The sequence below is a fragment of the Talpa occidentalis genome, unplaced genomic scaffold (assembly GCF_014898055.3).
Source record: "Talpa occidentalis isolate TD23 unplaced genomic scaffold, MPIMG_talOcc4v2.1, whole genome shotgun sequence".
Lineage (NCBI taxonomy): Eukaryota > Metazoa > Chordata > Mammalia > Eulipotyphla > Talpidae > Talpa > Talpa occidentalis.
The window spans coordinates 152,920,854-152,933,743 of NW_026555331.1; the positions used below are offsets into that span (position 1 = coordinate 152,920,854).

Genomic DNA, 12,890 nt, shown 5'->3' on the forward strand with positions numbered 1-12,890 from the left:
CTGCAGACGCCTGTTTTGGAGGTGTCTGTCCCCCGCCCCCACCGCTGTCCCCGCGGGTCGTCTGCAGCATCCTCGGGCCGGCGCCCGGGCAGAAAGGGCGTGTCCGTGGCGCAGAGGCCCACGCCGGAGCGGCTCCCGCGGCGGGCACGGCGAGTCGTCCCATCACCTGGCCGGCCTCGGCCTGGCCTTTGCTTCAGGGGGCTCGGCTCTGCACGCGCTGCTGAGAGCCCTCTGCTGCGAGAGGCGGGAAACCCCCATGACCATGATGGGGGCGTGAGCACGCAAGCGGGGTGCGGCGGCATGATGGGGTAGCGCGCAGTCGCCAAGGACGGGGACACGCTCCGGGGCCCGGGGGTCGCGTGCTCCCGAGACAAAAAAGACGTGAGCTCCCCGGGCACACGCGTTCCACCTGGGGCCATGGCGCGAGCCCCCGCCCGGGCAGAGGCAGGAGGGCCTGAGCAGAGGCAGTGGGAAGGGGGTCCTTCGAGAGAGACGGCCCCTGGCCCTGGGCCTGAAGAGGCCGGGCCGTCGCCGGGACGCTGGGGGCTCAGAAAGAGGAACCCGGCGCAGCCAAACTCCCACCACTGGCCAGCTTGGTCACGGGCCAGCCCCGCTCTCCGTGAGAGGACAAATCCCGGGCAGGAGAGCGGGGAGGGCGGGCGGGGCTGGGTCAAGGGTCAGCGGCTGACCTCGGGCTGGACTTCACGGCGCTCGGCTGGGAAGCTGCAGACCCACAAGTCACCCGGCCTCAACTCCCCCTGGCCCCTGCAAGCCCCACCCAGGACAGCGGTGGTTTCCCGCTGGCGCCTCTGGCCTCCACAGGCCCCCCCCATCCCACAGCACTAATGGCTCAGCCTGGGGCCCCAGGGACCTCCCCCCCCAGACTGCTCTGCCGGCCCCCCGTCCCCCTCGCTGCTGAAACCCAATCCTCTGCGGCAGCTCAGGCTCGGCGGAGCAGCCTCCAGCACAGCCGTCCTCTTCCAGGCGCCCGCGCCCTACCTGCTCCTTGCTGCAGAGCCCAGCCCGGCGCCGAGCCCGGAGCAGCCTCGGCCGGTTCCTGGGGGGCCGCGCAGGACGACCGGACACCGCACCCTCCAGCCAGGCCAGTGCCACCCCACCGCGGGCTTGGCTCCTCTCCTCGCCCCACCTGCAGCGACCCTCGCCCGGCCCCCGCATCCTCGCTCGCCCCCAGCCCCGGACCGGCTCACTCTCCTTCCCAGCCCCGCCAGCCCGGCCCCGGGGCCTGGGCTCCGGTCATGAAGCCCCACTGCGGGCCAGAGGAGGCCCGACGGCCGACCTCAGACATCCGCGTGTTCGCCAGCAGCTGCACGCTGCACGGGCTGGGCCACGTCTTCGGCCCCGGGGGCCTGACGCCGCGCCGCGCACTGTGGGCCCTGGCCGTGCTCCTGTCGCTGGCCGTCTTCCTCTACCAGGTGGCGGGCCGCGTGCGCTACTACAGGGAGTTCCACCACAAGACGACCCTGGACGAGTGCGAGAGCCACCGCCTCACCTTCCCGGCCGTGACCCTGTGCAACATCAACCCGCTGCGCCGCTCGCGCCTCACGCCCAACGACCTGCACTGGGCCGGGCCCACGCTGCTGGGCCTGGAGCCGCACGAGCACGCCGCCTTCCTGCGCGCCCTGGGCCGGCCCCCCGCGCCGCCCGGCTTCATGCCCAGTCCCACCTTCGACATGGCCCGACTCTACGCCCGGGCCGCGCACACCCTGGAGGACATGCTGCTGGACTGCCGCTTCCGAGGCAGGCCGTGCGGGCCCGAGAACTTCACCACGGTGAGCTGGCCAAGCCCTGGGGACCCGGGGCTAAGCCCTGGGGACCCGGGGCTCCCGCCAACCCAAGCCCGAACCCAAAGGCCTGGTCTTACCAAAGCCAGGGAACCTTGCCACTCTCGCCCGAGGAGCCCGTCTTCCCCAGCCAGGCCATGTCCCCCACCCACCCCAGTGCCTTTCTGTCCAGCCCAGGACACTGTCCTTCTTGGGGCCCCTCCCTGGCACCCAGCCAACTGCAGTGCAGCACGTGCACACTCGCCCAGCCTGGCTCTGAGGTCTGGTGTGCATACACTGTTCTGGGGGTGGGGGTGCGAGGGCTGGGGAGTCTCTAGTGGGCCTGCACTAGGGCAGAAGGCCCCTTACTCTGCCGGGGCGCTGGGACTTGTGTTCTGCCTGCCTCTTTCACATTCGCCAGCCCCAGAGGGCCCGAGGCCTTCCAAAGAACACCTGTGCCCTCTGGAAGTGATGGGGCGGGAGGGTTCACCTCCAAGCGCCTGCATGAGGGCGGTGCTGAGACGTGGGCTTGGTGTTCAAAGGGGGGACGAAGGAGGCCTGTGGTCCTGTGTTGGCATGGGGGAAGGGCTGGCGGGCTTGCTGCTCTGCTGAGCTGTCACCTCTGCCCCCCGCCCCCTGAGATCTTCACGCGGATGGGCCAGTGCTACACATTTAACTCTGGCACCAACGGGGCCGAGCTTCTCACCACACCCCGGAGCGGTGCAGGCAATGGGCTGGAGATCATGCTGGACGTCCAGCAGGACGAGTATCTGCCCGTGTGGAAGGACACAGGTAGGAGAGCACATGCGCAAGCTGGGGGTGCGCAGATGGGTGCCGAGGGAAGGAGAGGGTGCTGGGCAGGCTCTGAAGGCGTATCCTGTCGGGTTGGCGCAGCACAACCTGGGGAGAGGGGGTGTACAGCAGAGGGCCCCCTGGGACTCGGGCCTCAGGGCCCCCCTCCCCCTGCAGAGGAGACCCCATTTGAGGCGGGCATCCGAGTGCAGATCCACAGCCAGGAGGAGCCGCCCAGCATCGACCAGCTGGGCTTTGGGGTGGCCCCAGGCTACCAGACCTTCGTGTCCTGCCAGCAGCAGCAAGTATCCTGGCCTTGCCTCCCGAGCCCTCCTCAGCACCCCCCCCACCCCAGGGCTCCAGCCCACCCCGCAGCTCACACCCCCCTGGGCTCACTCTCCAGCTCTCTCCTTAACCAGCCCCCGACAGCTGAGCTTCCTGCCCCCGCCCTGGGGCGACTGCAGCTCCGTGTCTCTGGACCCTGACTTTGAGCAGGAACCATCTGGTCCCCTGGGTGCCCCGAGCCCCACCCCAGGCCCTAGCCCTCCCTATACCCTAATGGGGTGTCGCCTGGCCTGCGAAAGTCGCTACGTGGCTCGGAAGTGCGGCTGCAGAATGATGCACATGCCGGGTGAGGGGCGGAGGCGGGGGGCGGAGGGTCTCACGGTGGGGCAGGGGGTGTGAGGGGCCGGGCCCTCCTGGAGCTGCCTCCCTCTCCCGCAGGCAGCGCGCCCGTGTGCAGCCCCCAGCAGTACAAGGACTGCGCCTACCAGGCGCTGGGTAAGGGGCCTCCCGCGCCCGCCGCGTCCCCTGGACCCCAGCCCTCCCCGCTGCCCCCCCGCCCCCCCCCAAGGCGGCCCTGACCGCCCCCGGCCCGGCCCGCAGACGCCCTGCTGCGGAAGGACGCGTGCGCCTGCCCCACGCCCTGCGCCAGCACGCGCTACGCCAAGGAGCTCTCCATGGTGCGCATCCCCAGCCGCGCCGCCGCGCGCTACCTGGCCCGGAAACACAACCGCAGCGAGGCCTACATCGCGTGAGCGGGCGGGGGGGGGGGCGGCCGGCGCGCTCCCCAACGCGAGGCACACCTGCCGCCCACCCTCGCGGGCCGGGCCGGGGCTGGCACGCACCTTCCCCGCCGTCTCCTGCGCGGAGGGGCCCTCCCTCCCTCCCGCCCTCCCGCCCGGGCAGAGTGGGCGCCTCCGCCGGCAGCGGGACCAGCGAGTGTCCATCCAGCTCTCCCGGCCTCGCTTCCCCAGGGAGAACGTGCTGGTGCTGGACATCTTCTTCGAGGCCCTCAACTACGAGACGGTGGAGCAGATGAGGGCCTACGAGGTGTCGGAGCTGCTCGGTGTGTGTGTGTCTCGCGCACGGGGTGCTCTGGGGGCGCGGAGGCCGGGCGGGGCAGGGGCCGAGCTGACCGGGGTCCGTCTCCACAGGCGACATTGGGGGCCAGATGGGGCTGTTCATCGGGGCCAGCCTGCTCACCATCCTCGAGATCCTGGACTACCTCTGCGAGGTGGGCCGGGGCCCCATGGGGCGGGGAGGCATGAGCCGGGGATCCGGGGCGGGAAGGCTGCACTGGCCACCTCCTCCCGTGCCCAGGTGCTCCGAGATAGGGTCCTGAGATACTTCTGGCACCGCAAGCGCTCCCAAAGGCACGCCAGCACCAACCTGGTAACAGCCGTCTCCCCCTGCCCTCCCCGGTGCGGGCTCACCTGGCGTCCCTGGAGGACTCGCCCCTCCTCTGACCCTGTCCCTCCTCCCGCAGCTTCAGGAAGGGCTGGGCAGCCACCAAACCCAAGCCCCCCACCTCAGCCTGGGCCCCAGGTAACACAAAACGGCCCCCTAAGGTCAGGGTGGGGGGGCAGGTCTGGCCCAGGAGGTGAAGTTCAGGGCCAGGAGGGCCGGGGCGCCAGCAGGGCGGTGGAGCGGCCCCGCCCCAGCGCTGCGGTCTCTTCCCCAGGCCCCCCACCCCTCCCTGTGCTGTCACCAAGACGCTCTCTGCCTCCCACCGCACCTGCTACCTGGTCACGCGGCTCTAGCGCCCATGACTGTGCCCGGGCCACACCTGCGCGCCCCGGACGTGACTGGCCTGCCTGGCCTTGCCACCTTCACCTTAAATAAAGTTCTGGTGCGTCAGCCTCGGGTGCTCCTCTTAGAGGCAAGACCGCGGGCCAAGGCCAGCAGCTCAAGGCCGGGGCCCAGGGCCGTCACCCGAGACAGGCGTGGCGGCGGGCGGGGCCTCGCGGAGGGGCGGGGCCAGGGGCTCCTGGGGTGCACAACAGCGGGAGGCGCCCGGTGAGGCCCCAGGAGCCCCTGCTGCGCCGGCGCGGACGGCAAACCCAAGCGCTGGGGCAGGCTCGGAGCCCGGAGGAGACAGGCCCGTTCCTCGGGAACACACGCCGCAGCCCGCCCCAGCAGCCGCCCGTGGCTCCCCACAAACAGCTCCTCTCCCCAGGAGCAGGCGGCCCCCGCTGGAGGCGGGGGCGGGAGGGCCCCCCCCACACCCCACTCCTGCCAGCAGGGCACACCCAGGCCCAAGCCCATCTTCTTGGCTACCCCACGCCCCAAATGTTGGAAAACCAGCGAGAGGCCTGTTCCTGACGTAACCCCAGCTTTGGGTCTCCCAGCCCCAGGCGGTGCGCATGGGGGTGAGGTAGGGACACAGGCAGCCCCCGGGAAGGCCCCGCACTTCCCAGTCCCTCTGGGGAAGCCCATGCCGGTCTTGCCTGCCCAGCCCCCGTGACCGTCCCCTGCGCGGCGGGGCAAGGGGAGAGCATGGGCGCAGCTGCAGCCGCCCAGCCCCAGGCTGAGAGCCGCGGGCTCCAGGCGCCTCGGGTCACTCAGACGACGGGAAGTCGGCCGCGTGGGTCTGAGCCGGGCGCAGGACCGTGGGCGTAAGACCCCTGCCCCCAGAACCCACCCGTCCAGAGCACTCATGCGCCAGCCAGGCTGTGGGAAAGGAGCCAATTTATGAAATTAAATAAAGTCCAGGGGGAGTCGGCCCGTGAGCGAGGGCCCTGGGCCCGGGCCCAGCACAGCTGGGGCTCAGCGCACGGCATCCCCGCTTTGCCTCCCCTCCCAGGAGGGGCTTCAACCAACCAGGCCCCAGCCTGGCAGCCAGGGTTCCAGAGCCTAGGGGGGACAGAAGTCGGAGAAATAGGGGTGCTGCAGGGCCTCCTCTGCCGAGATGCGCTGGACAGGGTTGCACTTCAGGAGGTTCTGGGGGGCAGAGAAAAGGGGGGTCGTCAGAGTCCCCGGACATGTGTCCCTAACCCACCCTCCACCCTGCCCTCGCTCACCTGTAGCAAGTCCCTCCCCGTGGCATTGAGCTTGGGCACGACGTTCACCAGGGACGTGGTGGCTGGGTACATCGGGTAGGGCTGGGGGGGCGGGGGGAGATTCAGGCCAGGGCGCGGGGGCAGGGAGGCCGTCAGGGCCAGGAAACGAGGGGCCCTGATGAATGCCCCGACCCGCCGGCGCACCTTGTAATCCGGCAGCTTGGTCATGGCAGGCCACTGCTCCTCCGTGGGCGTCCCCAGCAGCGTGTCCAGGGGGTCAAGGGCCACTTAGGTGGAAAGGGACGGGGGTGGCTCTTCCCCTCCCAGGCCATTCTTCATACCCACCCACCCTCCTCACTTACCCGGCCCCTGGAGCGGTGGACAGTGGGCCAGGCGCTTTACAGACAGGCACCATGAGCCCAAACCGGCATCGGTGGCAGCGAGCCTGCCCGCCTGCCCTTCCTGCATGAGCCGCCCTCCTGCCCGCGTGTGGGCATCCTCGGGGGCCACTGCTCAGCGGGAGCAGATCCTCTTGGCTCTGTCCCCCCATGTGCCCTCCAAGCCTACCGGCTCCGCCCTCCAGCTGCAGGGTGCGCCTGCCTGTGACAACCGGGGGTGTCCACCACTCTCTGCTCTCAGTCCCTCGCTCTTGGGGGGGCACTGCAGCCCACCCACTCCTGCAGCAGCCCCCAGGGCGCCCCCCGCCCAACAGCGCTCCGGGGGCTTGGGCAGAGGGGCCGGGAGGATATCGGAAGATCCTCTTCAGCTGGTCGTCCACGTCGTTGCCAGGGAAGAGCGGCCGCCCAGCGTTGGCCAGCTCTAGAGAGAGACGGGGTAAGCGGAGGAGACACATGAGGAAGCCCTCACACCCCTGGGTGCTGCAGCCTGTACCCTCCTCCCCTCCTGGGCTCCCTCTCCCTTCCCCAAAGAGGGCCCTCCAGACCCTGTCTGCCCACTCAGTGGGAGAGAAAGCACCCCAGGCCCCACCACGTCACCTGCGAAGATGCAGCCGGCTGACCACATGTCGATGGACGTGGAGTACAGCTTGGCCCCAAAGAGGACATCCGGTGGGCGGTACCAGAGCGTGACCACCTGGGGAAAACCCCACCCACACTTACAGGGCTGGGTAGGAGGGGGCTCAGAGAACAGAGGAAAAGAATGTTTGGGGCCTGGAGGAGCAGCTGAGATGCTCGCTGGGGACTCCCCACACCCCAGAGCCCGTCCCCGCTCACCTCAGCCGAGTAACAGCGCACAGGGATGCCAAAGGCTCGAGCCAGGCCGAAGTCTGCCAATTTCAGCTCCCCGTTCTGCGCGGAGAAGGGAGGGACAGGCAAAAGGGCTTCGCCCACCGCAGGGCAGCAGCCTCCCCGCTCCACTGTCCAGCCCTCAGCTGACGGCTCTTGGTTCCAGCCACCCCACACCCCACTTCCCACCCTCTCCCGGAGACGCACCCTGTTTATGAGCAGGTTCTGGGGCTTCAGGTCCCTGTGCAGCACGTTGCGGCTGTGACAGAAGCCCAGGCCTTTCAGCAGCTGGAAGAGGAATGACTGGGGGGGGGGTTCACACCCTCTGGAGAGGAGGCTGTGCTGGAGCGGCCCCTGCTGCCGCTTACCCTCTGCTTAGCCTCGAAACTCCACCCAAAGCCCACCCCCAGCACCCAGCTCGGCCTGCCATCACTCGTTCACCGCCACGCTCAGGGTGACATCGCTAGGTCAGCTCCAAGGACCCCTTCTGCACTGCGCTAGGCGCTCGAGGAAAATGGCAAAGGGGCTCTGGCCCCCACCTTTCCGGAACGTCCCTGGCCTCGCTGGCCACACACACAGCAGCCCTCAGCACCTACACTGTGCTCTATCATTATCCGGCCTTTACTTCCCCCGGAACTGGGACAAGGCACTCGGTCCTGGGCCTCAACAGCCCCAGGCGCAAGGCAAAGCGGCCACAAGTGCTTTTGGAGGGAATGAAGGACCCTTGGGAACCTCACTCGCTCACCTCTCAAGGGTAAGTCACGTAGTGACCTGGCAGCGTTACCGTCAGGCCAAAGAGATCACGGAAAACGCTGGCTCAGGTGGGGCTTCTTGAGGGCAGGGGCAGGGTTTGCTCCTCCCCCTGACACCCCAGAGCGTCCCTGTTCATGGCCTCAACTTGCACCCCAAAGCTGAAGGCAGACCCCAACCCCGGCCTCAATGGGTCCCCTGGGCCCCAGGCCGCTCACCTTCACAATTTCAGAGTCTAGGTCACCGTTGCAGCTGTCAAAATACTTCTTAAGGTCCTACACAGGGACAGGGTGGGGGTACGGGACAGAGTTTATGGGGCCCTCGGTCTGGGCCCCTCTACCCTCCTCCCAAGGCTGCTATCCCCAAGCCCCTTTCACCTGGTCGCAGAACTCAAACACCAGAGTCAGCTTCTTGTCGCTGTGCAGGACATCGTGCAGCCTGGGGGAAGAGGGGCTCAGCCAGGCAGGTCCGCACGCCTGGGACTCCACCCCAGTGTCAGCCCAGCCCACCTCCAGGGCTCCCACCTCCGGCTGACCACACACATGGGGGGGCCTGGCGGCTACGCACCTGACGATGTTCTTGTGCTTCAGCTCTTTGAGTAGGCAGATTTCGCGGAGGGCAGAACTTGGCACTCCCTACACACGGGAGGGGCCGGGCAGCAAGAGTCACATCCCACCCAGCCTAGGCCCCGGAGCCCCTGCCGGCCGCTGTCCCAGCCTACCTCATCATCGTCATCCAGCCTCACTCTTTTCAGAGCCACGATCTCATGGGTCTCCCGGTTTTTGGCCTTGAACACTGTTCCATAGGTGCCTAGAAGGAGGTCGGGGTTGAGGAGCAGGATGGGGCACCCTTCCCCCCTCTGGGCCGTCCCCCTGGGGAGAGTTATTTCTGACGCGTGGAGGAGTAAGGCAGGAGATTGAAAACCAAGGCCCGGCCTCCTGGAGGAGCTCTGTGGGGGCGTGAGGACGCGGCGGTGAAAGCGCCTGCGGATGGCCCAAGGGAGGGCGTGTGCTGCGGGGAAGGCTGCTGCAGCCGGGCTGGAAGGTCTAGAATAAAGGCGGCGCTTCCGAAGGGTCTGGAGAGGCGCGCAGGGTCTGGGAGAGGAGGGTCGGCAGGGGTGTTGCGGCCGGAGGTCGGCTGCGAGAACTGCGGGCGGGGCGGGCAATGCAGGAAGTGCTGAGGTCGGAAGGCCCGGCGGAGGCTGGGAGGGGGTCTGCAGGAAGAGCTAGCGGGGAGGACGGTGTCTGCACGGAGGGCTACGCTCGGGCCAGGGCTGCAGCCGGGGCTGAGTCGGAGTCTGCTGGGGACTGAGGACGGTGGGCGGACGAGGCAGGGCTGCAGGCAACGCTGAAGGGTCTGCAACGGAAGCTCTTGCAGGAACACCTCGCGGCCCCATTACCTTCCCCAATCTTCTCCAGTTTCTCGTATTTCTGCATAGCGGCGGCCGCGGGGACCCCTGCGGGCCCTCGGTCCTAAGACTCCGGCCGCGGCGTTGCAGAGGAGGCGGGACCCCAGCCTCCAGTCCTGCCCCTCCCTCTTGCCTGCGCATGGGCTTCTGGGGCTTGTAGTCTTAGGACGGCTACGTTCCCCAGGAGTGCCCGAGATCGTACGCCGCAGAGACTACAAGCCCCGGCAGGCTGCGCCCCGGGGCTCTGCAGCACTCGATTCCCGGGGCTCCGCGTCCAGCGCGGAGGCGAGCCCTGGACTTCAAGTCCCAGGAAGCCCCGCGCGTCCGCTTCCGGGCGGCGCCGGCCCCCGCGCGCCCCGCTGCCGTCACGCCCGGGAGCGCGGCTTCTCCCGGGCCGGGGCTCCGCGCCCCGAGGCGGCCGGGCCCTGAGCGGCTGCGGCTGCCGAGCCACCCGAGGCCGCCTGGCCGTCCCGGCGCGGCGGCCCCCTCCCCCGGGCCCCCCAGCGACCCCCAGGCCGGCCGGGGAGGGCGCGGGGCGCGGGGCCGCGTCTCCCGCGGGCGGCTCTGCGGACCCGGTGCCCCGGGCTGGGGAGAGGCGGGGGACCCCCCGAGGCCGGGTTCACCACGCCAGAGCCCCGCCCCCTCGCCCCCGCCCGCCGTCTCGGAGCTCGGCTCCGGCCGCCAGTGGCGCCGACCCCCGGGGCCGGGAGCCCCCCAGCACGGACCCCGCCCGCCGGGTGTGGCCGGGGCGGCCGCCGCCCCCCGGGGGACGCGCGGGCAGAAGCTGCGCTCGCGGCGGCCCGACCTCGCCCGGCGCGGGGGACTGAGCCCTGTCATCAGCCTGGGCGCCCGGGCTGCGGTCCCGAGGCCGCGCGCCGGGCCGGGCGGGGTTCATTACCCGCGGGCGGCGCCCCGATTTCGGCGGCGCGGGCCCCGCCCGGCGGCGGCCCGAGGAGGGCGGGGCGCGCCCCCTGTCCGGGTCACGTAGCGGGGAAGCGGAGCCACAGCTGGGGCGACAGGCGGCGGTGGGAGGGGGTCCCCCCGAGGCCGGGGGCCGGGGGCGGGGCACCGCGGGGGACCGGGCAGGGCAGAGTCGGCCCGGGGCAAACGGCACCCGACCTCCAGGCGCTTTCAGGGCGCTTTCAGGGCGCGGGGGCGTCCTGTGGGGCGGGGGCGAGCCTGGATCCCGCCGCGGCTGCACGTCGGCGCCCTCCCGCCCGAGCCGCCCGGTCCCCCGAGCCGCCCGGTCCCCGCGCGGGGCGGGCGCCTTCCGCCGGGGATGCCCGCGGGCCCGGGAGAGGCGTCCCCGCGCGCCCCAGTCCCGGCGGGGAGCCCGGCGGCGGCCTCGCGGGGCCGGGCGGCGGGACGGCGCGGGCCGGGGCGGGCCGGGCCTGCGCGCGCCCCCGCCGGGTCTCGCCCCGCTCCCGCCTCCCGCGGGGCCGCGCACGGCGCGCGGGGGGCGCGCACGCAGGGGGCTGGCCGGCGCGGCGCGGGGGAAAGTTGAGTTGGGAGAAGTTGGGAGCGGCGGGCGCGCGCCCCGAGGTGGGCACCGGGGAGTCGTCGGGAGCGCGCGAGGGCGCCTGGGCGCGGGGAGCGACCCCGAGACCCCCGGGGCGCGGAGTCCGGAGCGAGCGGGTGAGCGGCGGGGCGGCGGCGGGAGGCCGGGGGGGAGGGGAGAGGAGGCGGGAGGAGGGGGACGCGGGCGCGGCGGGAGGGGTGGAAGTGGAGGAAGGGCGGGGACGCGAGGTCTGGGGCGCGAGATGCCGCGGGGAGCGAGGAGCTGGTAGTCGGCGGAGTCTGGGCCCCCGAGGGCGAGCGGGCCGCGCCCCTGCCCCCCAGGGGTGGCCTCGCGGGGCGCCGCCGGCCCCCAGCCCGCGGGTGGCTCCAGACGACGCCCCCCGCGACCCCCCACTCGGCCCTTCCGGGTCGCTGGGCGCCCAGCCGGGGCTGCCCCGGGCCGGGAGGGGGCCGGGAGGGGGGCCGGGCCAGGTCGGGCCGCGGGTCGGGCCGCAGACCGCGGCGCGCGGGGATGGGAGACCGGCCGGTCGGCGGCCTGGGCCCTCCGGCGCGGGGGCGGCGCTGCCCGCCCCGGGTCCCGCCCGCGCCTCCCCCGCCGGCCCGGGAGAGCCTTGGAATGCGCGCGCTCCCCGCGGGGCTCCTGCCCAGGTGGGGGGCGAAGGTGCTAATCCCGGCCGGGAGAGATGCTAATCCTCGGGCCGGTCGGGGCTGGCCCCGGGAATGCGCCCCCACCCCGGATTATCTGCGGGCGCCGGGACAGAAGTTGCTTTGTGCGCGGAGCCGCGGGGAGGGGGGGGAAGAGGGGCTGGAGGCCGCGGAGGGCGCCCGGTGGAGGTGGGACGGGCACCTGCCGGCACTGGGGCTCCCACACCCTTCCCGGCCAGGCCCGGCCGCGCCGCCGACCCCTCACCCGCGCCAGACGGGCCCTGGCCCAGGGCCTGCGGGGGGAGGCGAAGGGAGCAGTCAGCTGAGCCGCAGCGGCTGCCAGGAATGTGTCACTCCTGCTCCCCACCCTGCGCGGCCCCCCGGCCGGTGTGGTTTGATCGCCGCCGACCTGTCTCCCCGAGCTAGCCGCGGCCCTGCGGCCCAGCGGCCCCCCAGCTTCAGCCTCTCAGAGTCATGACTGCCCCTGCGCGTCCCCGCTGCATGTGGGGACCCCGATCTACACGGGCGTGCTCCCTGGCCACTGCTCTTCCCCACCTCCACCGTCCTGCCCACACCCCTGGCCTGTAGTCATGGTCAGGAGGGTATCAGCCCTGCCGCTCAGATTTTCCTGCCCCACACGGGGGGAAGGACCCCCCCATGGGTTTGTGTCCACCCTCCTCCCAGTCGGCAGGTGCCCCTCCCCCATGACAAAGCGCTGCCCCAGCCCTGCCTGGGTCCCTGCCCTCCCCCCAGTGAGGGCTCCTGCCCTCCCCCAGGAAGCCTACTTCCCTCCCCTGCCAGCGGTCATCAGGACAGGCGCAGTCACGCACCCCCTTCCCGGGCCGCGTCTCTGGAGGCCCCCTGGCTTGCTGTCCAGGGCTCCTTGCTCTTCCTCCCCCATCTCTGCTCCCCAGCACACCCTCTCTGGTGTCAGCTCCCTCCTGTGCCACCAGCGGGTCAGCACTCCTGTTCCCGGCTCAGCCTGTCCCTCCCTCCCTCCCTCCCTCCCTCCCTCCGTCCCTCCGTCCCTCCCTGCTGCTGCTGCTGCTGGCCTCCAGGTTTCAGCCTTGACTCCTTTCTCGCCCCCCCCTTGCAGCCTCTCCCACTTTCTGCTCTCTCCTCACTCTGTCCAGTCTCCCGGCCTCCCGTTGGCCCTCTGCGGCCTCCTCGGCCCCACTCCCTGTCTCTTTATTCTTCCTTTTTCTTCCTTTTTCTTCCTATTAATAACTCTCCCCTTTGCTCTGGCCACCCTCAAGGGCCACTGGAGGGCCCTCCATCGCCCGGAGGCTCCTGCCCAGCGAGGAGAGCCCTCTTGGCAGGCGGCCTGCCCCGGAGCCTGGGCCAGGGGGCTGCGCCATGCCGGGGCCAGGGCACCCGGCTCTCAGGCGGTGACCAGACCTCTCCCCCACCCCCCCAGGTTATGCCTCCGCCTTGTTGCCCTGAAAGCCGCAGCGACAGCGAAAAAGGCTAA

The 12,890-nt window shown here is 71.1% G+C and overlaps 2 protein-coding genes and 1 long non-coding RNA gene across 4 annotated transcripts; 2 read left to right on the forward strand and 1 right to left on the reverse strand.

The window, feature by feature from the left end:
* The first annotated feature begins 1,252 nt into the window (after positions 1-1,252).
* ASIC3 (acid sensing ion channel subunit 3) lies at positions 1,253-4,712 on the forward strand. Of its 2 annotated transcripts, none has more exons than XM_037515461.1 (11): positions 1,253-1,790; positions 2,423-2,573; positions 2,751-2,878; positions 3,003-3,204; positions 3,297-3,353; positions 3,459-3,606; positions 3,830-3,921; positions 4,010-4,089; positions 4,176-4,247; positions 4,342-4,400; positions 4,537-4,712. In XM_037515461.1, the coding sequence occupies exons 1-11, from the start codon at positions 1,257-1,259 to the stop codon at positions 4,613-4,615; spliced, it is 1,602 nt and encodes a 533-aa protein (XP_037371358.1). In that variant the 5' UTR covers positions 1,253-1,256; the 3' UTR covers positions 4,616-4,712. The 2 variants fall into 2 exon arrangements, with proteins under 2 accessions (XP_037371358.1, XP_037371357.1); XM_037515460.2 differs by having other exon boundaries at positions 1,257-1,790; positions 4,517-4,712.
* Positions 4,713-5,493: 781 nt separating this feature from the next.
* Positions 5,494-9,388, reverse strand: CDK5 (cyclin dependent kinase 5). Its single transcript, XM_037515627.2, has 12 exons — positions 9,248-9,388; positions 8,570-8,658; positions 8,416-8,483; positions 8,226-8,286; positions 8,067-8,123; positions 7,306-7,401; positions 7,087-7,161; positions 6,850-6,946; positions 6,604-6,673; positions 6,059-6,119; positions 5,876-5,956; positions 5,494-5,795 (listed from the first exon to the last, which is right to left on the reverse strand). The coding sequence occupies exons 1-12, from the start codon at positions 9,282-9,284 to the stop codon at positions 5,709-5,711; spliced, it is 879 nt and encodes a 292-aa protein (XP_037371524.1). The 5' UTR covers positions 9,285-9,388; the 3' UTR covers positions 5,494-5,708.
* A 1,640-nt stretch (positions 9,389-11,028) lies between these two features.
* Positions 11,029-12,890, forward strand: LOC129145372 (uncharacterized). Its single transcript, XR_008550904.1, has 2 exons — positions 11,029-11,039; positions 12,837-12,890. It is a non-coding gene; the product is annotated as an uncharacterized LOC129145372 (long non-coding RNA).